The 25,936-nt window shown below is 33.8% G+C and overlaps 1 protein-coding gene across 1 annotated transcript; it reads right to left on the bottom strand.

Annotated features, from left to right (window-relative positions):
• Window positions 1–7,727: 7,727 nt before the first annotated feature.
• EMB2788 (ribosome 60S biogenesis amino-terminal protein) lies at window positions 7,728–24,364 on the bottom strand. The gene is made up of 13 exons (XM_088501021.1): window positions 23,095–24,364; window positions 22,256–22,985; window positions 21,017–21,512; window positions 20,596–20,747; window positions 17,126–20,515; window positions 16,801–17,013; window positions 15,160–15,363; window positions 14,825–15,028; window positions 13,646–13,804; window positions 11,223–11,567; window positions 10,061–10,496; window positions 8,651–8,747; window positions 7,728–8,202 (listed from the first exon to the last, which is right to left on the bottom strand). Exons 1-13 carry the CDS (start codon window positions 24,219–24,221, stop codon window positions 8,001–8,003), a joined length of 7,755 nt encoding a protein of 2,584 aa, XP_088357147.1. The 5' UTR covers window positions 24,222–24,364; the 3' UTR covers window positions 7,728–8,000.
• Window positions 24,365–25,936: the final 1,572 nt, after the last annotated feature.

Raw genomic sequence — 25,936 nt, 5'->3', positions numbered from 1 at the left:
ACTCTGGTGAAATCTATCCTTTTCTCTTTTCCTGCTTATACTATGCAAACTACTTTTTTACCTGTTTATACTTGTAATGCGATTAATCGTAAATGCAAGAACTTTTTGTGGAGTGATGGTAATAATACTAAGAAGATTCATCTGGTCAAATGGAGAGATGTTAACAAACCAAAGAGCTCTGGTGGTTTGGAAATTAGACATGCAAAAGATATTAATCGTGCTTTCAGAATGAAGATCGACTGGGGACTAGTTGAAAAAAAAGGCACTCTGTGCGATAGAGTGCTCATATTAAAGTACAAGTGTGGCAACGACATTGTCCTTAAAGTTGCTAGAAGAAACAATAATTCTATTTTATGAAAGGGAATTCGTTCAACTTGGGAGGATGTTTAGACCAATTCTATTTGGCGTATTGGGGATGGAAATAAGATAAATTTCTGGAACTATAATTGGGTTCCCAAGCTTGGCCCCCTCAACCACCAAGCTTTGCAGGTAATATCTGATGTTGATATGAATTCTTCTCTTATGGATTTTATTTCTGTTTCAGGAGGTTGGGATGAGTGTAAACTGAAAGACTGGCTTCCTATGACTACGATGAACAAGATCGTTGCCCTCTCCCCTCCCTCCCCATGAAAAACTCAGGACCATATTGCTTGGGATGGATCCACAGATGACACTTTCTCCCTCAAATCTGGCTATAGTTCTATTTGTGATGATCCTGGGCCTCCTAATCATGTGTTCAATCTCATTTGACACTGGAATGACCCTGAACAGATTCGGTCCTTCTCGTGGTTGGTGGCTCACGAGGCTATCCTTACTAATGTGGAGAGGAGAAGAAGACACTTAGCGGATAACTCGTTGTAATGCAGATGATGAGACTTTGATCCATGTCCTTCGAGGTTGTTCGTATGCAAAGTTAGTTTGGAATTTTCTCGACCCCTTACATCATAGTCAAGACTTATATCATCTCAACTGCCAAGAGTAGTTATCTAGCAACCTTTCTAATAAATCTAATTGGTCTATTTTGTTTGGAGTGGCTACGTCGTCCTTGTGGTTCTACCAAAATAAATTGATCTTTGAGGGGTTGATGACTCACCCTGCTACTGCTACTGCTTCCATTAAATCCCAAACAAATGAGATTTTGAAGGTGATGAAGAGAACTCCTAGTCTTAAGAAACGTGGCCATGACTATGATCAGTTGATTAAATGGACACCTCCTCCTGAAACTTTCATCAAGTTGAATGTTGATGGCTCTTATTATTTGAGTATCACCAATGCCGCTTGCGGGGGAGTGTTCTGTAATCATTTAGGCAAGTGCTTGTTGAGATTTTCATGCAATATCGGCAATTGCTCCATCATGCATACAGAGCTATGGGGCATTATCAGAGGCCTTCCAATAGCAATAGCTAATGACTTCAAGCATGTGATTGCTGAGTCAGACTCGTTAATAGCCATTACCTTCATCTGTGAAGGTGCGGATACTCAGCACCCATGCAAAGCTCTGCTTGATAACGTTGAGCTCTTGGGTAAGCGCTTGCAAATGGTGAATTGGACTCATACTCTCCGTGAAGCCAATCATGTTGCTGATCTCTTGGCCAAGAAAAGGCAGTCTCTACCTACTGGACTCCATATTTTTTATAGTCCCCCACCTGAGATAAGACATGCTTTGTTGGTTGATGGTTATCACTCCTTTAGATTAAGAGAAGGGTGATAATGTTTTTTGTCTTTTCTTTTTGGGGTCCTTGACCCTGATAAACCTCAATTTTGTGGTTTATCTTGTGTTGAATTTAGAAAATTTTATCAATTTTTCTTACATTTATTCAATGAAATAGTATGGTTTTGTGAATTTCCCATAAATTGTGCTTAAGAGTGAAAACATACTTTTTAGGCCTTAAAATTGCTAAATTTAATTCACTTTAATTCCACTCGATGCCTTGATATGTTTGTTAAGTAATTTCAGATTTAGGAGGCAAGGATTGGATCAAAGAAGTGAAGAAAAAGCATGCAAAGTGGAGAATTCACGAAGAAATGAGAATTTGGTGATTTCTTGGCGACGCCTGCGCATGACCCACGCATACGCATGACCAGAGACTTTGCCAAGTGACGCACACGCGTCACTCACGCGTATGCGTGACACTGGTCACATGACCTCATTAAAGGAACACGCTAGGGACGATTTCTGAGCTTATCCAGGCCCAAATCCAACTCATTTCTAAAGCTATTTGATGTAGAATTCAAGAGGGAACTAGTGTAGAGTAGGAAACATGCTTTAGGTTAGTTTTAGAGAGAGAAGCTCCCTCTTCTCTCTAGAAATTAGAGTTCTTAGTATAATTGTCTCTTAGATTTAGGTTTTAATTCTTGTTTTCATCTAGTTCCTTTTACTTTTCCTTGTTCAATTGCTTTGATTTTCTTAGTTCTTCTTGTTAATTTCTCATTTTGGTTACTTTTATGCTAATGAACTATTGTTAATTTTTATTTTCTTTAATGCAATTGATATCTTTTTATGTTTCTTATTGTTTAATTGAGTTGTTATTGTTATTTTCTTACATTTGGTAGTAGTAGAATTTATTATTTTTGCACTTTTATAATGTTTTCCTTTTATGCCTACCAAGTATTTGATAAAATGCTTGGCTTAGTTTTAGAGTAGATTTTGAGCATTCTTGGCTTGGAAAGAGAAATTAGGTGCTCTTGAGTCATTAATACCCAAGTTGGATTGGTGATCTAGAGTTGTTAATTAATATTGTTTTTATTGACACTAATCTCTTGCTAATTCAATTAGTAAGTTGATTAGGACTTATGGATTGAAATTAATTAGGCCTATTTAATTTTCTCCCGATGTTGGAGATAATAAAATAGGATTAGCTCTTGATAATTATTGTGCTATGATTAATGACTAGGATAAAAAAAACCTTGGTTCTCAATCCTTGCCATGAATGCCTCTTTAGTATTTGTTATATTTAGTTGTTTACTTTCCTTTCTTGCAATTTAATTTCTTGTCTTCTTTATCCGCAAACCCTCCTTGAACCTCATAACCAATAATTAAGCATTCGATTATAATTCTTAGGGAGAATGACCCAGGAGTAATACTCTCGGTTATTTTTATTGGGTTTGTATTCTTGAAAAACAAAACTAAACTTTGATTGAGGGTTAATTGTTGGTTTGGATCTATACTTCAACAGAATTAATTTTGTGAAATTCCAAACCGATGATTTTTTTTACATCAAGTTTTTGGTGCCGTTGCCGGGGAATTGCAATGTGTGCTTGTTATTGGTTATTGTTCATATGTGAATATTGTAAATATGTTTGCTTTTTGTTTCTTTGTTAGTTATTGCTAGTTTTAGGAGTTGTTTTCTTTGTTTCTTACTAGCTTTTGTTTTTATTTTCTCTTTCTACTATGAATTCTCACCCTTTTGGTTATGAGTTTGGTTCAAACTATGTTGTAGAAAATGAAAGCTTCAATGAGGGTTTGCATCAAGGAATTGTAAATCAAAGGTGGGAGGAGCCTCAAGCATATGGATACTCTTCTTGGCAACAACCTCCTTCGGTTTCTTAAGGGTATAATCCAACTCATAATGCATACCAATCTAATGGATGTGGTGAACCTCATTGTGGTTGTCAACCACAACCACCATATGCATATGATCCCTTCCCTCAACATTGTCCTCAACAACCTTACTTACAAGCCCCATATCACCAAACATCTCTATATGATTCTAACACATACCCACCATACCAACAACCATATGAACCATATTTCGAGCCACCACCAATCCAACATCAACACCACTACTCACAAGAACCACTAATCCCATATACACCACCTCAAAACTCTCACCAATATGAACCACCTTCCAACTATGATACCTCTCCTCCAAACAATGAACTCTCTTTCCCACCACCACCCTCATTGGACGAACTGCTCAAACCCCTGATGCAAGAACAAAAAGATCTCTATTTTCGTCTTCAAAAGCAAGAAGAAGAGAATCAAAAGAAGCTAAAGGGTTGGAAGTCATGATGGCCACCATAACCGAAGCCGTTCACCATTTAGTCTCCCTACATTTATGCGATCAAAGTACCCCCCATTGATGAATGTGGAAGATCAACCAAAGAGCATAGGGAGGAAAAGAACTTGGAGCTTCAAGGTGAAAAAGAGGAGTTAAAGCAAGAGTTATAACAAGAAGAGGTAGTTGAGATCATTAGTATAGAGGAAGTGGTTAGAGAATTCAGAAAAATTGATCAAGAAGTGGATTCCATCATTAGTGATTTTTTGTCCACATTGATCAATCCCCTTGATGATCTTGTTGAGCCTTTCCCCATTGAATTTGAAACGGATGCTAACATAGATCTTATGCAACCTCCAAGATATGACTCAAGTGATGGGGAAGAGCTAGAAGACATTGGTGAAGAAGCATTTGAATTTGAGAAAGCTTGGCAAGAGGTGGAGATTAAAGAATCTAGTCAAGTGGTGGAAGCCCTTCAAATTAAAGAGGACGGACGGGAGTGGAAATTGCCTTATCAAGACCATTGGAGATATCTCCTCCTAAGTTACCATCACCCCTTACATTTGAGTGGGTAAAATTCTTGTCCTTGAGCTTTATTATCCCGCTTGAATATGGTTTGCTTGAAACGGATGGTCAATTTAGGAATATTTGTGGGTTGAAGAGTAAAAGAGAGATGGTTAGTGGTTGGAAACATAACTCTCGGTTCATTATGGTTGGAAGCTCAAAGTCTAGGAGCAAGGATTGGTGTGCTACTCAATTGATAGGATCTAGGAGGATGTTTGGGTGCTTAAATGAGAATTTACAAGTCTTGTCACCTGGATTGAACTATAGTAGTCAATAAGAAGACGGGTGCAAAAACAAGGTTTGGGATCCCGGAATCCACTTCATCAATCAACAATTTTGGGGTCTTGTCACTTGTTTAATTTTGCTTGGAAGCTTTGTGCGCATAATTTGGGATCCCGGTGGATATTGAAAATGCAAACATTGGTGGGGATTCAAGGATGAATTCAAGCACAAGTCACCTTGATAAGCACCCCATCAATGGTCCAACTTAAGGACAATAAATAAAAGTGTTAGGTGGAAGACACCACACCATAATAACCTCTTTCTATTCTCTTGTATATATAGTTGATGAATGAATGATGGCATTAGGAGTGCTTTCTCATAATTGAGTTTATTGAATTTATTGGATGCTTTGTGTTCACAATTCCAGCTACAGTTCTGGTTGGTTTTAGACTTTTCATGTAATTCAGGGTAATTTATACTATATTTATACACGAGTACATAAACCCTACTTTGTTGAACATTTTAAATCCACCAAAAACTGGTTATAGTTATATAATAAGATTAAGATTGCTATTACATTTATCATCCACAAAAAAAAAAAATTGCTGTTAAGACTAAACCCAAAACACTTCATTAAGGAATCAAAGCATCTGTTGCTTTGACCAAACTTTCGAATATCGCCTTGTGCGTACAATAACTTATTGGCTACAGACCTTTAAATGGAGCTCAAATTCACGACGGATCAGTTGTTGGCCTATTGGACTAGAAGATACAAAAGTAGGTAACCAAATCTTCTAAGTTAATCATTCAAGAAACTCTTCCAAGTTGCAGTTATAAAGGATCGAAAATGTTTGGTAACCAAAGAAAATCAGGCAAAAACAGTCATAACTTACCTTATTTAGCATTTATTAATTATTGCGACAATTAATGAATGCGAAATAAAACAAGTTATAGCTGTTTTTTTTTTGTCTCCCTAAAAATGCTAAATAAAGGATCAAGCTCTTATAAAACGTGAAGGTTGTAAAATGAGAAAGTGATTGTCTAATGATTCTTGAATTAATATAGTAAGGTTTATACATAATAGAAGTTATAAATTCAATAGTGATCAAATTTCCTTTTTTTTTCACTTTACTTATTCCTTCATTTTATAGATTTTTTTTGCAAACTTCACAACATACATTTACGCACTCTGAAGTATTTGTGTTATTGCGAACCGAGATTTAGGTTATGCATGCTTTAATTGTTACTAGTGGTAATGATGGTATCATTTCCAACATGCACACTAACACTAGAGCCCTCCAACGGTCTATCTTCATGCACTGCCATTTAACAAGAAAGCACTTTTCCTTTTCTCTTTTCTTAGTTTGGCATGTAATCTTCTCTGTCGTTGACAAAGGAAAAGAATGATTTGAGACGAAGAAGAGCACCATGATGATGCTACTACTGCAGTGCCTCCTAAAACGGTAGGCCATGCTAATAACATAGCAAAGGAGAGCAATGAAGCATGCCATGACACAAGCACTTAGTCTCAAGCCTATCTATGCCTTGCTTTGCACGTTCTGAGATACAAGCACTTCTCTCATAGTTTTAGAATAGCTGTTGACATATAAATTGCAATAGAAGAACATAGTAGATTTGTCGGTTGTTGTACCCCCATGAGAGGAAGACGAGAACCGCATAAATGATTATGAAAATGACTAAGATTTTAAGAATGAAAACTATCTATTTATTTATTTATTTTTATTATATAAAAGTTGATACTATATTTTTATATAAAAAGTCTAAATCATATTTTTTTTAATAATGTCATATCAGTAACTTTAATAATTTGACAAAAAATTTAAAAATCAACTAATAAATAATTTTTTTAAAAAATTAAAAGAAAAAATCTTACTTGTTATTATTCATTCAAACATAAAATACTAATTAAATACAATAAATATACATTAAAAATATCATAATAAAAATAATTATAAAAATTTTAATTATAAATATTAAAATTCTGTTAATAGTATATTTATCTTATTTTTTTAAATAAGTTTAAATTTAATACATTTTTTATTAAATATATTTAAATATATCATAATTATAAAATTTATTTATAATTTAATTTTATATTATATTTTTTATATTTTTTATTCTCATTTATTTTTCTAAAATTAAGTATATTATCATTATTATAAAATTAATATATTATATTTTTTGTGTTTCTCATTCTTATTAATTTTTTTTAATTTTTTCTTTAATTATTTGCAAAGCAAAGAACACCATATAAGAGGATAAAATATAAATAGAAACAACAATTAAAAATATAATTTTGTATAACTCTAATATAAAAAATTTATGTCTTTTTTAAAAATAAATAAATTTAAATTTTTAAACTAATAAACTATATTTTAATTTATATTAAATAAAAACAACAAATAAATATATAATTTTGTACAACTCTAATATAAAAAAACTTACGTCTTTTTTAAAAATAAATAAATTTAAATTTTTAAACTAATAAGCTATATTTTAATTTATATTACTTTTAGTTAAATAATTATATAAAATTATATACAAATTATCAAATAAATATTCTGCAAAATAATTTTAAAATAAATAATTCAAATTTAACATTAATTTATATATTATCTAATCAATCTCTAAATAACATAACACTTATTAGAATACACTATATAGTATAATTAATTTACCTCTCCACTCATTGCACGGGTCTCAATGTAGTTATTATAAAGATTATAAAAAATAAAAAAATTAAAGATATATCTGTCTCTCTTAAATATTTAAAATATTAATCCTTCTTAATAATTTTAATATTAAAAATCTTTTTTTAATAGTTAAATCGTACTATCGATTCTTTGTAATTTTTTCTATAAATAAAGTAGCTATTATATCAATTTATACAGAGGGATCAAGTACATTAGTACAATACATATATGAGCTGAGAAAATTGTAATTCTTAATTTAAAAGAATTAAATAAAATAAAATAAGTTACAAAAATGATACACTCAGTCACTCATGCTTCTCACGTTGCTATACATATCTTGATTACAGGTAACTGAAGTGAGCGCCATCATATATACACTTTCTCCATGCTTTTTTCCTCGGATGAGAAACATCTTCAAAAATGATGTATATATATAACATTATTCTTTCAAACCTAACACAAACACTACATTGCCACACAAGATAAAATTCTTGGTTAGCACTCAATTTTCTAGTAAACTTTTTTCCCATTGGAATAAGCCAGATCTCTCTATATCTAATGGAGAGAAACTCGCCAACTCTAATTTCTTTTCGCCAAGAACATTTGAGACAACCACTAACAAAGTCAGACAAGAATGATATTCATCCATCTTCTGGGAATCAGTTAACTCCGGTGAACAATCCTTCCATGGATGGTAAAAGGACCTAAACAATGAATATAGGTCAAACTTGCTTCATTTTTTGAGGCACAAAAATTGCAACAATGCATTTAGAAGTACAGGTCGTCCAAATTCTTCTACTGTAAGACCAAAATATTATGACTATAGCTCTTCATGTAATCAAATATTGGCAAATTATACTTCGATCTAATGATGATATACAGACTTCGATCCAATGATGGATTTTATTGATAATAGTTCCAAGCTTATACTAGTAACACCAAAGAAATTAACTTTACACCAGACTTAAATCAAAATTAAAAACCTACTTATCTTTTTTTATTTTTATTTTCTTTTTGGAGAAAAAACTGGACTCCAAGAACTATAAGCCACAAGAAATTCCATTTTCCTCGCATAACAATATGGCTACATAATATACTAAGATGAAACGGGTTAGAAAATAAACATAAAAAGAGGAGCAAGAAAAGAATTACCATCTCCAAGCTGGATTAGCTTCAGGAGGGCACCGCACCCTTGAACAGTGTGATGATATCAAAGTGCTGTATTCTTTCAATAAATCACCTCTGCCAACTACAGAATGAAAGGGAAAAAAAGAAGCATTGTAAATATATAACCAAAGACATGAGCGTCTATATCCAAATCCAAATGGTCAACTACAATTTTGATGCATCACACTTGCATCCAAGATGCCAAGTAGTCTCAATGCACATCTATTATCTTTAACTAATAAGTGCCATGTGGTGTTCTATAATTGCAATTCAGGGAAAAAAAATTCTTCCTGCCCAAAATTTTTTCTTCTGATCTCCCATCCATGCTGCAGTATGCAATTCTTTTCAGGGATGCTCTATGCGCTATATTACTCTTCAGGTCTCCCCCCTCAGGCTTTCTTCTTAGCCATATTCGCTTATCATAATATTTATTTATGCACTTAAATAATTCTTTTTCCTGGTTAGTACCTATCTCTCTGTTTCGTTCTTTTGTTTAGATCATTGTTTTTTTCAAAATAATTGGTTATCTGTCACTTGTATTTTACAATATGATGTTGGCTTCTAATAATACTAATACATTATTTATTTTATTCTATTATTCAGGTGCACTTTATTATTTACACAATATTGGTCAATATGATTAAGTATTTTGATTATTTATTACAACTTTGGGGTTTAATGGATCTAAACGTAGGAGGTTCAATAAAATAAAAAACAGCATACTTTTTATTTTATTTTTTTACACTAATTAGTTTGTTAACAACAATAGATAAGCAGTTTGTTATATCACTAGAAGATATAGTTTTAGAAGTGTATAATGTTTTTGCTTCTATAGATTTCATATTAGATGCCTACTCATAATTAATTATAATTATAATTATGCAAGTGTAATAATTATAGTCCTGGATTTCTATTCAAGCTTCTAATTAGAAATTTTAAGAATGAATTAGCCTTATGTAAATATTTATTTGTTAAAGATTATAACAATAAAATGATATTTACTTTGTTTAAAACATAATAAAACAATAAAATTCAAATAAACCCTTAATGTAAAGGAGTACAAGATACTAGTAAAGATCCAAGGCACAATTAACGACTACATGCCCGAAAACTTACTTTTTTACCCAATGCATTCTTTCAGTCGATCATTGTTTTAACCAAAAAAATTAAGGCTAGGAATTATTTCAAGGGGATATTTTGGGGAGGGTGTCACTCAAGTTTCAAATGAGATATGCAAAAGCCATTCAACTCAACAGTGTTATGCTTATTAGAAGGTAACGGTAAAGCGGGGGCAAGTAAATGTAGTGCAACATTATAATATAAATTAGGGAAAACACAACTATCAGCCCTGAGATGGCACTTGATAAAGCATATTAAGTCAGTAAAATGGAATACCTGCAAAGTTGGAAGCACCAAAGGTTAGAAGACAGAGAGCGGAGACAGTTGATGGTAGCACCTCAGGGTCTATGTCATGAAGAAGTTGCAGACAGAAAATCACAGAAGCCAGTAACTTCCCACAGCCAATTCCAATATCATGTCTTTGTCCATTGGCATTTCCAGCTTGTACCAGTAAAGAATGAAGGGAATTTAAATCATGTGTTTCAACAAATGCCGAATCCATATCATTGGGTTTCTGATAGAGTTTCGCAATGATTACTGATGCTGTTAACCAACGTAATAATTTTGACAGTAACGAACGCTCGTGAGACTCTTCCCTGTAATTATTTGTGTGAAAGATGTGAGACTTATTCGCTCTCATCCTTCGTGAGGAATCAGACTGTAAAGCAGTTGTAATTGCCCAAATAAGAAAGCTTTCAAGCCTTTCCTGTTTCTGCATAGACACAAGTCCAGTTATTCATATGTAAGTCACAACATTAAGATGCAAGGATCAAGTTTTTAGGGTGTAAAATGTTCCACAAAACCCCTATTAGATTCAAAGGTAGTAGATTATTAAACCATGCTAATAAAAACTTCATACTAATATGAAATAATATTTAATATTTTTTTTATATATATGTTTAAAATGTATGAGGGTTACCAGTCACCCTTACTCCTTACATCAATAACTTCTATTGTGTGTGGATCCATGATACATCAAAATGATGCCAAATGTGATTAGTGTCTTTCTCGCTTTATAACTATACCCACTTTAGCTCCTAACTCAAGAATATCTATTTGATTACACTTTTAAGGTTCAACCTTTTATCAACGGTCTTAGTAGGATAGGACCCAGCAACTTGCCAAAATCTCGAGCAAATTGGTCAAAATATGCAAAAGTCACCCTTTTCCTTTTTGAAAAAAAATGCTCTTAATTTGGATGGGATGTAAGGTGAGTAAAAGTAGAGATTTCCCGATACCATATTCTAAAGCGAGTAGAATCATGACGCAAGACAAATCTCAAAACAAAAACAATAAGAAATGCCAATGAAAGTTTCAAAAGTCCTAAATTGATTGTTTGTATATTTTTTAATGAACAATATAGAAAGAATATTTAAGTAGAGTAATTAGTAACCATATTCAAGAGTCTTTAAATAAAAGAGTTCAAAAGAGAAAGTACCATAAGGAAGATTGAGATAGGAGGTGCATTCATAAGTATGGCTTCCAAAGCAGCCTCCTGATTAATACCTTTTGTTGCTTCAGTACTACCAGCCTGATATATCTGATATAAGCCCTCAATTGATAGTGTAAAATGTGGCTGATATATTTTCCTTTTCTGAGATAATTTAAACATTGATGCTATCATTTTTAGAAAAGGATTTATAAATCCTAAAGTTTCATTAGCAAATGTAACATCCTGTAGTAAGGAATTCAATAGAATAGACGAAAGCTCCATAAGCTGCTCAAGGCCATAACTTTGCAGCCACTTGGAGATGCTTCCCAATGAAATGACATCATTGACAGCCTGAAAATAAAAAATAGAAATAATTAGTACAACAGAAGTTGAAATTTAATCTTTTAGAAGCACACTTGTTTGTTTTTCTCAAGTAACTCTGTCAATATATTTAATTTCTAATCCACAATTTAGGGCCTACCTTTTGTGGTGTATATATACATATTTATACATCTATACATATGGTAATGCCTTTGGTGATAGTAGTGGATGGGCCATACAACAATATATGGATGGTTAGGAAATGTCGCAGAATCACTAAAACAAAGTCTAATGGCTCAAATTTGTTCATCTATCTCTCACAATTATCCACTGCTCTCACTATTGCAAATTGATCTAGTATGCTGATATAATAAGTCTGGAGTATCATGATTAATTTTAGGTTATAATCCCACAAATGGAAGAATTACGAATGAAACGCTTCAGCAAATCTATTATAATATATTAAAGGAGAGCCCAAAATAGTGTTATAGTGAATGAATGACACATAAGGTTTTAAATTTCATATGAAATTGCCACGTCATCCATTGCAACAACATAGAAAAAGCATCTATCTTAGAACTACGTTTATACTACTATAGAGAATAGCATCTATATAATCAATCTAGCATTAATCTCATAATTTCACACACTAAATTATCTAATTCTAAAAAGAAATGATATGAAAAATATTAATTCATATCAATGGTCTAAATTTTAATATTCGATATCATATTTGAAGAATAAATTTCATTTTATAAAAATCTATTTATTTATTCATCTATCTATCTATCAATTTATTTATAATATATAAATATAATGACACAATAAACTCTTGATATATTAAATGACTCCTAATATTGCAACATAAACATTTTAGTGAAATTGTCATTTTATAGTTTTTCTATCGCTGTATCACATCACTTTTTATCCTTCTTATGTAGTGTTTAGTCTTACCTTTTAATCTCTTTTTACTCTTTATTTTTATGTAGGTTGCTCTATGCCTTCAGTAGTAATGTTATTTCTCTTTAATAAATACACATTGGTTAATAAAACCTAATTCATTCTGTCTTTTTATTCTCATTTCTATTCATGTTTACTATAAAAATCAACATTCACTTCACATATCTTTTTTTATCACCTCTCACATAATCTTATGTCTCTCACTCTTTCTCCTTATCTTTGCTAATATTTTGCACAATTATTTAAAAAATTTAGTTGATGACCACAGTTCTTTATTTTAGTTTGTTAAACAATTTGTACACTGTATGTTGGGTAATGAACTCCTAAAATACTATAATGTATGATGTTCTTACAATGTTTTTAAGTTTTCTTTTTCTATTTTTGATCTAATTGTGTTTATCAATTATATATTGTTTTTGTCACTTATATATCCTTTTTTTTCACAATTTATATCTTTTGATATTATTTAGTTGTAATAATAATGTTAAAAATGCATGTCATGATTCATCAAAAGATAGATGTTATTTTTAATTATTAAAATATATTCATATTTGCATTACATTCATTCATGTGCTATAGTATTTAAGTTTGCTAAATATATATATTAAGTGATGAATTCTTTCAAATAATAAAATGTATAATATTTTTACAATTTTATTTAAATTTAATATTAATTTTTAAATTTTTTTTATTAAATAATTTTTTATATATAAAAATTAATTCATTTTAGGGGTTTGAATCTAGTACAGAGATAAAGTTGATTATTGTTTTGGTGTTGGCCTCCTTGTTTTCAGGAGAAACATAGGTTACGGGTTATCAAAGAATCAAACTGCCACCCATATGCATTTTGACAACATGCTCAATTAACTAAGTAGATGAAAAATAATGCAGTCTTGCTACTTGCTAGTCATAAATTTAGCATACCTAATATATTCAAAAGATAAAACACAAAAATATTAACTGACAGAATTTGTTATACAAAGATGCATACAAAAAGAAGGGGGAAGGATAAAGGAGGAACAGGTAAGGAGAATATATTAAAGACAGATCAGAAAATAAATGATGCATAATAGGACTCAGGAAGGAGGACCTTTGTGCATACAAAAGGAACTTTAAACTGAATGAGAAACTGAGAATCAAGCACTTACCTTCAATATTACCGACACATGCTTCAAGAATACTCTCTTTTCTTCTCCGTTGAGCCTCTCCCTATTAACAGAGATAATAGATGAAAACCATGAAAGTAGAGAACATTGTTTCACTAGATGTCGAGCAATCTTATGAAATCTAACAGACTTCTTTATAACCTGCAGAGTGGATAAGAACCTACATTATATTGATATATAAGATGCCCAGAGAATTAAGATTATAGGTTGCATAATATATCATAAACAAGAATTATTATCCAAAAAGCAAATATATACAATAATAAAGATCACAACATCTAAAAACATTTACATTCATAAGTAGAAAAGAAGTTCAAATAACTTTCTTCACTATTCTTTCAGTTATGCTAGCACATGTCAGTCACAAATCAGCTTCATTTTAGAACACAATAACCACAAGAATGCCAGTTAGTCCAGGCCACTGTCAGAAACTAACCCTTGGTATTATAAATCACATTGGTTTACATTAAAACTTTATGATTTTACAAATTTATCAGTTAAGTACAGTTATCAATAAAAAAAAGCAGTGGCTTTTGGCTTTGGGTGGATAATTAAGTAAAATCCAAATATTGATGTTCTCATCTACAGTGTGTTTTTAATCAGCGATTTTGGCTTGCAAGGAGGAGGGTGGCCATGGTGGTGACAACCAAATGAGCATGAAAAATAAGTGCCAACCTTTGGAAAAATGGGTTCTGATGGCAAAAGTTGGAAGCTTTTGTGATCAAAGAGAAAAGAGTGGGCAACGAAAGAAAGATAGGTGGTGAAGTGAATGGAAGATAAGAGTGCAAAGAGGAGAGACATTGATGAAGGTCATGGCAAAACACAGTAACAGGTGGCCACCAGAATTACATAGGAAAGGAATGTTAAAGCTGTAATATAGAAAGAAGACCAGTGGAATAGTGTTGGCACATAACTAGAGTGGGCTAACAATTCTTAGACTTTGTTGGAAATATGGAGGTAGTATTGCAAGTTGAGCAATTTAATTTATGATTCAATTCAATTAGCATCGGAACTAACAAAATTGCCATTCTGATTCATGATTCAATTCACATGCAATTTGAAAACCAATTACAACCAAGTTAAAGGCGATACTACTCCAACACTACAGTTAAAGCAATATGATAAAGGAAACACAAACAACTTTTGAGAATGCATGATTACCTCAATGATTAGGTCCTTTGACTCAACATCCATAAGAGGAGAGACATAAAAGCTCATTAGACTCTCAAGGATAGAGTGCTTGATATATATGATGGCATCATCATCTGAGTTCAGGCCAGCATAAAGTAGCCTAAGCATCCAACACCTTTCAGCTTTGAAATTTATAGATGTACTCCAAAAAAAGTTATCAAACAAAGGTATAACCTACAAAATTGAAACAAATGGAACAGAAAACAAAATCACCCTTCATTATGAAGCCAAAGTTTTAGTATAAAAACAGAAAAAATTTCAATGCCAGAAAATAATACGAAGGGTATTATAAGGTCAATTTATACCCTCATGTTCAGTTTAGAAGAGTGTATCAACATTGTACTTATAGCAGCATATTGATCGTGTGAAGAATCTAACAATACGCAGGATGCCTCAGCAGCGAAAAGCGCAATAAACGAAGGGATTCTTTGCCATGGCTCTTCTATGCTATTCTGAATAGAATTTAATAGAAGCCGAAGTCCCATGACATCCTTCCTCTTTTGGCACTTCTGTAATGTAAACTATTGTTAATCAACCGCAACATTTAAATCAAGAACATATGCATGTCAATGCGTTTGTGTAGGTTTGTATGGATGTGTTTTCTCTCTATATATATCTAGCTATCTGGAAAAGAAAAATTAATATTTAAAATAAATAAATATAAAGAAAGCCAGAGAAGCCAATTCATAAAAACCAGTAACAGAATATACAAGGAAACATTAGAAACTGCAGAACTTCAAAGGTCATCTCTTCGTCCAATTGCCAATAAAATTGTATCCTTCACTCAGTAGATTCTTTACCTCTCTCATTATTCCCTTCTCAACTTATAACCCCCAGCTACTATCAATTTTTCCTTTTTTCCCCACCACCTTTTGCCATGTGGGGAAGCCTTTTACAGTCAGAATCCCCTCGTTGGCCATCATTCATATTTCACCTTAGCCTATCTAGGTGTACCTACACTTGAAGAGGGAAAGAAACAAAGTAAACCCCCAAATCAGTCCCCAATAATATCCCCAATGGACATGTTAGTCCTTCGCAAGAAACAACTAGTGCTATAGTTCATGACAACCACAAAATTGGACACCATAGTCATGGATAAATTGCAATGATATAGAAGTCTGATGTGTAGGTAAAATGGCGATTAGGACTTCCCTAGCCTCCATCTTGGGTGGACATAGTTCGCACATCTAAAATAAAAAGTAAATAATAAAAAACTCCAAACATTAGTTTGAAAGGTTGGGATAGGTATGATAACAAAAAAACAGGACATTTCAAAAGTATTTTCAAAGCTATCCAGATTTTTATGTTTAGAGCATGCCCTATGGGATTGGATTAGATAAGGTCAGTGAGCCAGGTCAGGGAACATATGTATCCAATTATATTTTGGGTAAGAATATTATTATGTGGGATTAACTTGAGATTTTTCTCCCCCAAAAAGAAGAGGACCCATAATGCCCTCAAGATAAGGGAAGGTACAATAACAGAAAAAAGACATCCCAAACTAACTCCCACCAGGGTACCATAATTCCATCAATAGAAGAACAATGGCCTGGTATCCTGATGAAGTTGAGTCCTAGTAATTCAGCCTATAGAATTGTTCACTAACTCACATCATAATGAATACATAAATACACTAATGCACCAAAGAAATGCCAAAAGGCAATGCAATTAATATTTGAAATTCTTGTAGACAATATACTCAGAGCATAACCACTCAGGGAAAATAATGAGTAAACACAATCATTTCTTTACAAAGCCAAATTAGATTAGTCAGCAAGAACAACGCTTTTCACATGCAAGTATAAAACTATAAATATTCAAAGAAAAAGAATCAAGCAAACATAAAATAAATAACCAGTTTAGTCTTAAAACAGAGTTAAATCTGATAATGCCAATGAAATTTTATATTATGCTAAGGAAACAACATTGATAATCCCATTACCAACCTCTAATGCACTCTTAAATTTATCAAGAGTACCATAAGCCAATTTTCTTATCCCAAGGTCTGATGATGACATGCCAACAAATGCAATTGCAAGCAACCCTGACCCAGCAAACTCCACAGGCTCTATACGTGACTGTGACAGGCTATGAATTGAGAAACGCAAGATAAATCGTGGATCATAACGTAGTCCGACTTCAACAAGAGGAGATTGTATCTGTACAGGATTTGATGTAGTTAGTGAAAAACATGATAGAAAGATTATAACATGTTAAAACCACTGACAATACAAACTGCACCAGTGAAGTAACTTGAGAACATGTCCTAACCTGTTTACCAAAAGTATCTGGTTCAATATTGTTTCCTGCTGGTAGCATATCGGCAATACTTCTATTGTAGGGAAAACTGAGAACTGTTGAAATGCATATGTCAGGATCAATTGGAATGTTCTCTCTATTTTGGCTTCCAGAGCATACTTCAATTGGTTCTGAATCAAACTTGATATTAGAAGATGCACACTGTTCAAGAGAATGGCCCATGTTGGGGTCCAAAGAAGCAAGTCCCCATAGGCACTCCACATCAGATAAGTTCAAAGACTGTGATCCAGTCATAGACTCAATTTCATGAATCAGATTATATATCTCCAAATCAATCTGATTGAGTGTTGCACCATAACAATGACATAGTAGTGCATGCAATTCTTTTATATTTATACCAATATCATTTCCAGAATCTATATCAGTTTGATGACCCCTCATCCATAAGAGTACCCGAAGCAATCTAACAATTTCCAATGGTCCTGTAGAAAGATCAGTCAATTTCTCAGTGAGCTTCTCATCATTTTCACGATGGTCATGAGAAGGGATGACAAGACATTTCAGAATGCTGGATACTGGCTTGAATAAGGAACCTGCTGGTTTGCACACTGAATAAAGAGTGGAGGCAAACTGAGAGTGGGCAAGTAACAACTGAAGATATGTATCACATGATAGGCTGCCCCCATTAAGCTGAGTTAATATAAGACGGAGGGTCTTCATTGTTGTAAAATCACCAAATCTATATAGAAAAGCATGTCTGATTAATTGCTCTAGGAAAGCAATGGACTGCAACTGGATAAGACCATCATGCATCTTTACTGTTAACTCAAGAATATTTTCTAACACAAAGACCTCCAAGTGATTATATAGCAACAAAATGTTTGTGCTTTTTCCAGCTCCAGCCTGATTAGGAGGCAAAGATGTTTTCTTAACAATTGACTGCCAAATATCCACCAACAAGTTTATATATCTTATCCTGGATGTATCCAATTTGCTTTGCATTTCAGCAGGAGCCACTTTGAAATCCTCACCTGCTTCTTCAGGAAACAATAATAGTTTGCAAAATGATATCCTTGCAACAACACGATTAATGAAGTTGAGAGACTGGTTCAATGAATAATTATTAATAACTTGACTATCACAGTCCATCAGTTCATCACGTGCAGCAGAATGTTGGCAAATGGATTTGAACAGCTTTAGACGCTTCTTCAATTTCATTGAATCTCCATTAAGAGCAAAGTGGTACTGCAACATATGGATTGATTTTCCAAGAAGACTATGATCCATATGACACAGTAGTTGTTGCACAGATGCTGGAAAGAATTCTCCATATTCTTCCTCAAATATGTCTTTTGAAATAAATTTGTTCCACTCACTAAGACCTTTCAAAAGAATCTTGGAGTAAAAGTATGGTAAATGTTTAAGATCTTTGTGATTGCACCTCCCAAATCTCTTAGAGCTTTGGCTCAAATAAGACAAAGCAGCAGGAAGAAGCAGCAAAAACTGATCCTCTGAAAGAGTAAGATCAGAGGCTTGTCCCTCGAATCCAATATTATCATGATATAAACCCTTATTCACCAAAGCCAAAAATAAATGCCCAAAGATTGACGAGTGAACAGAGCTCATTTCAGTGAGGATATACAGGAATTTTGCTCTCTGTGCATTTGTTTTCTGAACACATTGAAAAAGCATTCTCACAGGAGTAACCATTACGATTTTGCACATGACCAACAGCAAAGGATGAAATGTTTCTTGTTGCATGTGTTTCTGCATATACAAAGCATTCACAGCTTCAACTAAGCATTTATCCGCACAATCTGTTTCATAATTTAGAGAAAATTCAACTACCCTGCTGTAGATCTGCTCGAAAACATCAGCTCTGATATTCTTTTCAGATATCTCCCAAAAGTTATCATAGGGTGCTCGGTTCCTGATTGGCTGTTGAAAATAAATGGACAAAGTATTAAAAGCACCGGCAACCAAGGAACATCCAATAGACAAACAGGATTTCTTAGTTGGCAAATCATCCACCTCGACTCTTTTGAATATCCAGTCTACTAATTCAAGGAGCTTAAAAGGAGATAAAAACCGAATGCAAAAATGCAATGCATATGATGTTGGAAGGAGAGGTATCATATCTTTAGCAGAAATACACAGCTCAAATCTGTCTCTAACAATTACAAATAGCTTGTGTTGAAGACCTTTAAAGGCTTCCACAATATTATTGGTAACTTCTTGGGATTCTGATGCACAAAGTTGGGAACTACATAAGGACCACATGTAGTCTAGAGCCATTCTCAATATATTTAAAATTGGATTCCTAAATTTGTGAAACTCCTCTCCGGATAATCCGTTGAGCACCTCAAAGCCATTCCCTACAGTGACATTTGTAAAGTTGTGACTACTTCCCAATGGAGAGGATAATGACATCAAAAGAGAAGGATGACAAAAGATTATTTTAATCACTTCTTGATTGTTATAGCTTGAAGAACAAAAAGCAGAGTTTGTAGAGCAGTCCAAAGAACCTTCTGGAACCAACAATTGTGCTAGTATCTTCCTTACAAGAATGACACATAGATTCAAATGCCATTCAGTTTCAGCTAACGGATTAACTTTATAACACAACTGAATCTGGTGAGTCCAGAAGAGCACAAGTCTCAGAGAGTGAAGAAGGGAGGAATCACTCATGGACCTAGATAATTTATGCAGAAGCAGGTCTTTCACTTTAGATACCTTTGATATATCAGGGCCTTCCATACACATCACTGCAGGAAATATCACATGGAAAGGTGCCTGTTTTAGAAAGATACTGAATGCAGTTACATCAGCTTCAGAAGAATCCAAAAGTTGGTTGCATGTTAGGGAGTCAGGATGAAAAGTAAGATCAAAAGTATCAACAGGAGGAGCATTTTGACTATTAGTATCAAGATCTGATATGGCCATGTCCAAGCCAACAGCAAACTTTACAGGCCACAGCTTGGAAGCATGGAGAATAACACTAGGATCAAGAAGAAATACTGATGACAAAAGTGAGAAAGGAACTCCAAGTAAGTCATGTGAAATGAGTGCATGTGATCGCAGATTCATCAATTTATCATCAATTCCTCCCCAAATAAAGGAGGATAGGAGAGCCATGGATGTTTCAGCCATCTCATTGCTAGCAGTGCTACTTAATAATACTTTTAAATCACCAAGTGCACTTCCTAAGGAGCCATCAGGAGGCACAGATTCCTCATTCTTAGAGAAATGTGAGCAATTTTGTTGGCATGATATGCTCTCCAGAAAATCCAACAAATTCTTCATTGGCTTCCACTTGGGAAATGCTCCGTCATATTCATAATTGTCATCAAGTCTCTGCATTAAGTCTGCAGTAACTAAAGCAGATAACAATTCAGCATCGACCTATCAAAAACACATATCTAAAATTAGATGCACACAAGCAAGTAGACTACAGCAAAGATGTCCAGTTATGCACCAAGTACCTGTGTTTGCAAGAGAGACTTGACTGTATTGCAAGTGTATGATAATACCAATGATTTTTTAGGCAGCGAATAGGTTCCTGATTTAGATCTGATCACCCTCAGACATTTCTCCAGCACACATACAGTCAAAGGGCTAAAATCAGGTGATAACTCTGCAATGAAATCCATTAAATCAGCACTGCAAAGTCTAGCAACACGAGATAATAAAGTCTCCAAGAAATTCCAAAACAGAGAATACAATAAGCACAAAAAAAATGATTATATGTGTTATATTTCCCAGACATATGGAAAGATACTAATCATACAAATTCATCATGCTAGTTCAAAAATGGATATGGTAAGTAACTCTAGAGTTATACCACGTACACATAAGATTAAGCACAAGCATAGAAATATATGATGAGATAATAAAACCAATTACCTTTTCCACCTTTCAAACCATCGACATAGTTCTTAAGAATACTCCAATATTTGAATAAATTATTCCCAATTGTAGAAACAGCATCACACAAGAATGATATGACAGTTGAGCACAAACTCTGCAATACTTCTACCTCCAGGATATTGATGGGGGATCTCGTTTTGTGATAACCTGGTAAATATAAAAACCATGCTTCTATTTCATGAGGGTTCCTGTCAAAAGCACCAGTACTAAACATAGCTGCCATAGCCAGCCTATATGCCTGATCCCTTGCACCATTGACTGGTGAAAACATTAACAACTTAAGTAACGGCTGGAGATATTTGTACAACATGGGAGGAGTTCTTATTGGAATATCATTTTCCGGACACCATTCAATATATTCCGCTAGCAAAGACAACAATGAGACCTGCAGATTACTTGTTAACTCCAATGGGTTTTTGAGAAGATCCTTGAAAGACTCAAAAGATTTATCCAGAGTGAAAGGCAAAGTTCGCTGCATATGAAAATCAGACAGCAAATACATAAGATAAACTTCATACATATTCACCAAAAAAAAATGTAATATTCAATAGGGTGGTTCTAAATACAAGATCTTTTAGCTGGTGGGTCCTACAATATTATGAACTATTAAGAGTATCCATTGACAATAAAATAAAACGTGCATACAAAGCCATAAGGAATATGTTTCTAACATTAGATTATTTCTTATATAAAGTATATCACACTAGAGTTATTATCTTTCACCAGGAAGGTTTAGCAAGATGGTGATCCACTAGTTATGAAGACATTCTTTGGTGCATTTCACACAACAGCTGAGATTTTTTCATTCCAGTAAACCTGTTCTTTAAATGACACTATCTGACAGATTGGGCATAATCCACTTCTTGATTATTTACCATTTCCAGTGTTAAACTTCACGAATTCTAGTAGATAGAAAGGTAGGTCCACAAAAGCAACTACCTCATAACTCATGAGTGGTTAATTATTCAGCAGAGCAGTTTCTAGTGGCAACCGAACACCACATAATTAGCAAACCAATTTTAGAAAATAAAAATGCTTAAAAAAATATCAAAAGGAGCTTAGTTAGTTGAACCATAACGATGAAACAATTTGAAATATTGGTGATTGCAAAAGACATTTTCTATTAATATATTTACATTTTACAAAAATACATAACAACAGTGTCTCCCAAAGGAATGAATGAAAAAGATTTTTCAAAAGAACTACTATACATACGCGATAGTATTTGAGAGCATCAAGCAGTTTAGACTTTAAGTATGATTCTGCATCCCTCAATGTGCTGACACCCATGGAACAGAGATCCACACTCCAAATTTCCCCCATAATATTCATGAGATCCTCTTCATCGTCCAACATATCAGGTTTTACATCATTGTCAACTGCTCCACTGTCGCTGGCCAAATCAATATCTGGACCTGTACTAATCCCACCAACAACTATATCTATGTCATTCTCTGATGTATCCATTTTTAACTTCTTTCTGCTGTTGCTGACATGTTCAAGATCACATGCAGTTCTCTTCAAACTTGACTCTTGTGCTTCTGAACAGGAATCTAAAGGGTAAATCAGAGATATTAAAACTTGAGGATCAGGAAGAAATGCCTGAACATAATTCTGAATCTCCTGCTTGGTAGACCCCATATTTTGTGATAATTTATATCTAAAACTCGAATTGCGGCTCATACCACCAAAGAGAGAATCTAGAAATTTCATTAACTCCAGGATAAGCCTTAGAGCGCCATGTTTCACATGAGGTTTAGTACTAAGCAATCCCTTATTAAAAATTGACCTGCTGAATGGACGAGGAAACAAACACTTCACGGTACTGTGTAAATCCATTTTGTCAAATGATTGCAGATCCTTTGATTGACAATCAACCAGTTCCTTGGAAAGGCCATTCCCCACTGATGAAACCAAATCAGCTGCCAGAGATATTGCATATATCCTGCGAAATACAGCAGTCACTATCAGAAAACAGAGTAACAAAACATAAATACTTATGCATATATAGATACAATTTTAAGAACATAGAAGTCCAAATAAATAATTCTGACCATGAAGGTGATGTATCATCTTCAATGTTGTATGGAAACTCTTTCAAATATGACAAGCCAAAAGAAAATCTGGCATTAGAAATCGCCAAAAGCAAATCTCTGTGGTATTGAATCTCAGTCCCCCTCAGCTTTCTCATGAACCCCATGATCCTCTTCGGATTACCCTTCAACGGATTCGGACGCCTTTCCAAGTCCGGCATCAACCCATTAATCGGATTAGTACAAACCATAACAAGAACCTCATACGCCAACTTAGCAGAATCACCACCACCATCCCTTCCACAAACACCAACCAGCTGATCCAGCGTCACACTCCCAAACAACACACTCCTCAGACTCGGTGGCACCAACGACTCCTTCACAAGAACCCTGTCCCGCAGGGTCGTCAAAACAAACATAACTGTCTCATCATCGTCGTTTCCCAATCCACGAAGCACGCCATAATACATCTCCCTCTGCTGCAGAATCCATCTGAGTAGGCCAGGCTTCCCAACCTCCAAAAAAGACATAGCGAACCCAACAAACGACTTTCTCAATAATAACCACCTCCCCCCAATCTTGGCACTCCTCTCGTCATTGTTCCTCCTCTTAGGCTCCGCAATTCGCTTGAATTCCGGGTGCTTAAAATCGAAATTCTTGGCAACCTCAGAGGCCAAACTATGTCCCCGCCGAACCACCGAAACCATGAGCATAAGTGCAGCCTTCTGGCGCTTCACTTCCTTACTACTCAACTCCTTATAAACATCACCTATATACTCAGCAAAAATCAACCTCGCGAACTTGTCGAGTTCTTTGCTAACACTCACACTTTCCACGTCAGCATGATTGTATTTTCCGATAGGGTGGTTAAGGATGGTGGAAATTAAGTCCAATACATAGTGCATTCCCTGTTTTCCTTGCCTTAGCTTCCATGCTCCCAATAACTCAGAACACTTCGGTGAACCGCGAAGGTACTCGCGCAGCAACGATCCTCCGTCTTCGGATTTAAGGATCTTGATGAACTCTTTTGTGGCGTCGGAGCATAGCTTTATCTCCAGCGAGGTGATCCTGTGGAGCAGTTCTTTGAGCTTCGCGTCGTGTGTGACCTTTGCGTGCAGGTTTAGGCCAGCACCTTCGCGATCCGCCATGGCTGCAATGTGGGGAATGACGAAGGAATTTGAATTGTTTGGGTGGACGAATTTGAACCTGCAAGATAACTTGAGAAGTGAACTAGGGCTTTACTAGGGTTTCAGAGGAACGGAACCCCAATGGAGGAAGAAACGACGCGGGCATGGGTTGGAACTTATTTGAATACTAAAATGTTTGGTAACAAAAAAAAATTAGCCAAAAATAGTCATATTTTGTCTTATTTAGTATTTATTAATTGTTATGACAATTAATAAATACTAGATAAGACAAATTCTGGCTGTATTTTTTGTCTACTTAATATTATCCATTTGAATATTATTTATTTGAGAAAAAGACAAATAGAGGTTAGCGAATATTTAAATCCTTGAGGCTTTGTTTGATTGATGTATATAATAAGACATAGACACAAAGACACATATATTAAAGATATAGACATAAAATATTTTTGTCTATATATTGTGCTTGTTTAGACGCCATTATTTTGATAAAAAAATATCTTTTTTCAATGAAAAAAGATCTTTTTTTATTTTTTAACGTGTTTGGCAAATTTCTAGTAGTAAAAGTAAAAGTACTAGAAAAATCAAAAAAAGATCTTTTTTGAGAAGTTGTAATTTACATCTTTTTTTAAAAGATCTTTTTCTCTTAAAAAAAGATGTTTTTCATCTAATAAATAAACAAAAAAGTACTTTTATATCGTTATACCCAAACATAATTGATAGATAAAAATATATTTTTGCATGAGATACCCAAACATAAAATTACTTTTACTTTTCCATAAAATCTTTTAAAAAAACATAACTCAAAAAAAAGATCTTTTTTTAGAAGCTCACCCAAACAAGCTCATTATCTTTAACAAAAATAAAGAATAAGACACACATATTTAAAAAAAATTGAATTACTTTTTATTCAACCACAAATTTTATCAATATCACTGTACATCTATTATCCTAAACACTGTATGTCATCATTATTGAATTTTTATTTCTTCTAATAATTTTTATTTCTTCCAATATCATCTTAAATTATCATTTAAATATTAAATATATAATTTTCTTAAAAAAAATAGAAAACTAAAGCTCAGAATTTATCAAAAATTAATCAAAATTTAATTAAACAAAAAAATTAAATGTACAATTTTTTTTTTTTGAAAAAAATAGAAGGATAAATTTTGAGTTGTAGAATCTAAAAGAAGAAGAAGAAAATGAAAGGTTTAAAGAGATAAGGGGACAAATTTTAAAATTTGAATAAAGGTAAAAGAGTAAAAAATTAGTGTCCACAAGTTGTATCTCAATGTCTCACCAAATTGGAGATACACAAATTTAGTAGCTCTATGTCCATCCGTGTCCTCTTGTGTCCTTCGAAAATCTGTCTCACCAAACCAAATAGCAGACATGTGTCATCGTATCCATATCTCAATGAGACATAGACATCAACCAAACACTACCTGAGAATTTAAAAATACATTTAAGTTTCTGACCTCTTCAAAATCTGGACATATCGATCCATGAGTTTAATTTGTTCAATTTTAAAAACTCTCTCACGTGTACATCCGTATCAACCAGGTTAGTACAACGGGAGTCACGTTTGATTTTTTTGTTGAGTCTGACATACCCAAGGCTCCGTTTGGTTAGTGTGTGTGTCTGGGCAAGACATAGACACGGTGAAACGTGTCTTGTATTTAGTTAGTGAGACACAAAAATTGGAAAGACACACA

This window comes from Arachis ipaensis, chromosome B1, assembly GCF_059453495.1.
Source record: "Arachis ipaensis isolate K30076 ecotype BB chromosome B1, ASM5945349v1, whole genome shotgun sequence".
In the NCBI taxonomy this organism is placed as follows: Eukaryota; Viridiplantae; Streptophyta; class Magnoliopsida; order Fabales; family Fabaceae; genus Arachis; species Arachis ipaensis.
Note: the sequence above shows the minus strand (reverse complement) of the source record. Positions and strands in the feature narration are given on the sequence as shown.

Coding starts and splice junctions, on each gene's coding strand:
- EMB2788 (XM_088501021.1), bottom strand. CDS start 24,221: ATGGCGGATCGCGAAGGTGCTGGCCTAAACCTGCACGCAAAGGTCACA. Junction 15,029..15,159: donor CTTCTAAACTGAACATGAGG/GTATAAATTGAC, acceptor TCAATTTTGTAG/GTTATACCTTTGTTTGATAA. Junction 11,568..13,645: donor ATGTGTCGGTAATATTGAAG/GTAAGTGCTTGA, acceptor TTTTATTTTCAG/GCTGTCAATGATGTCATTTC.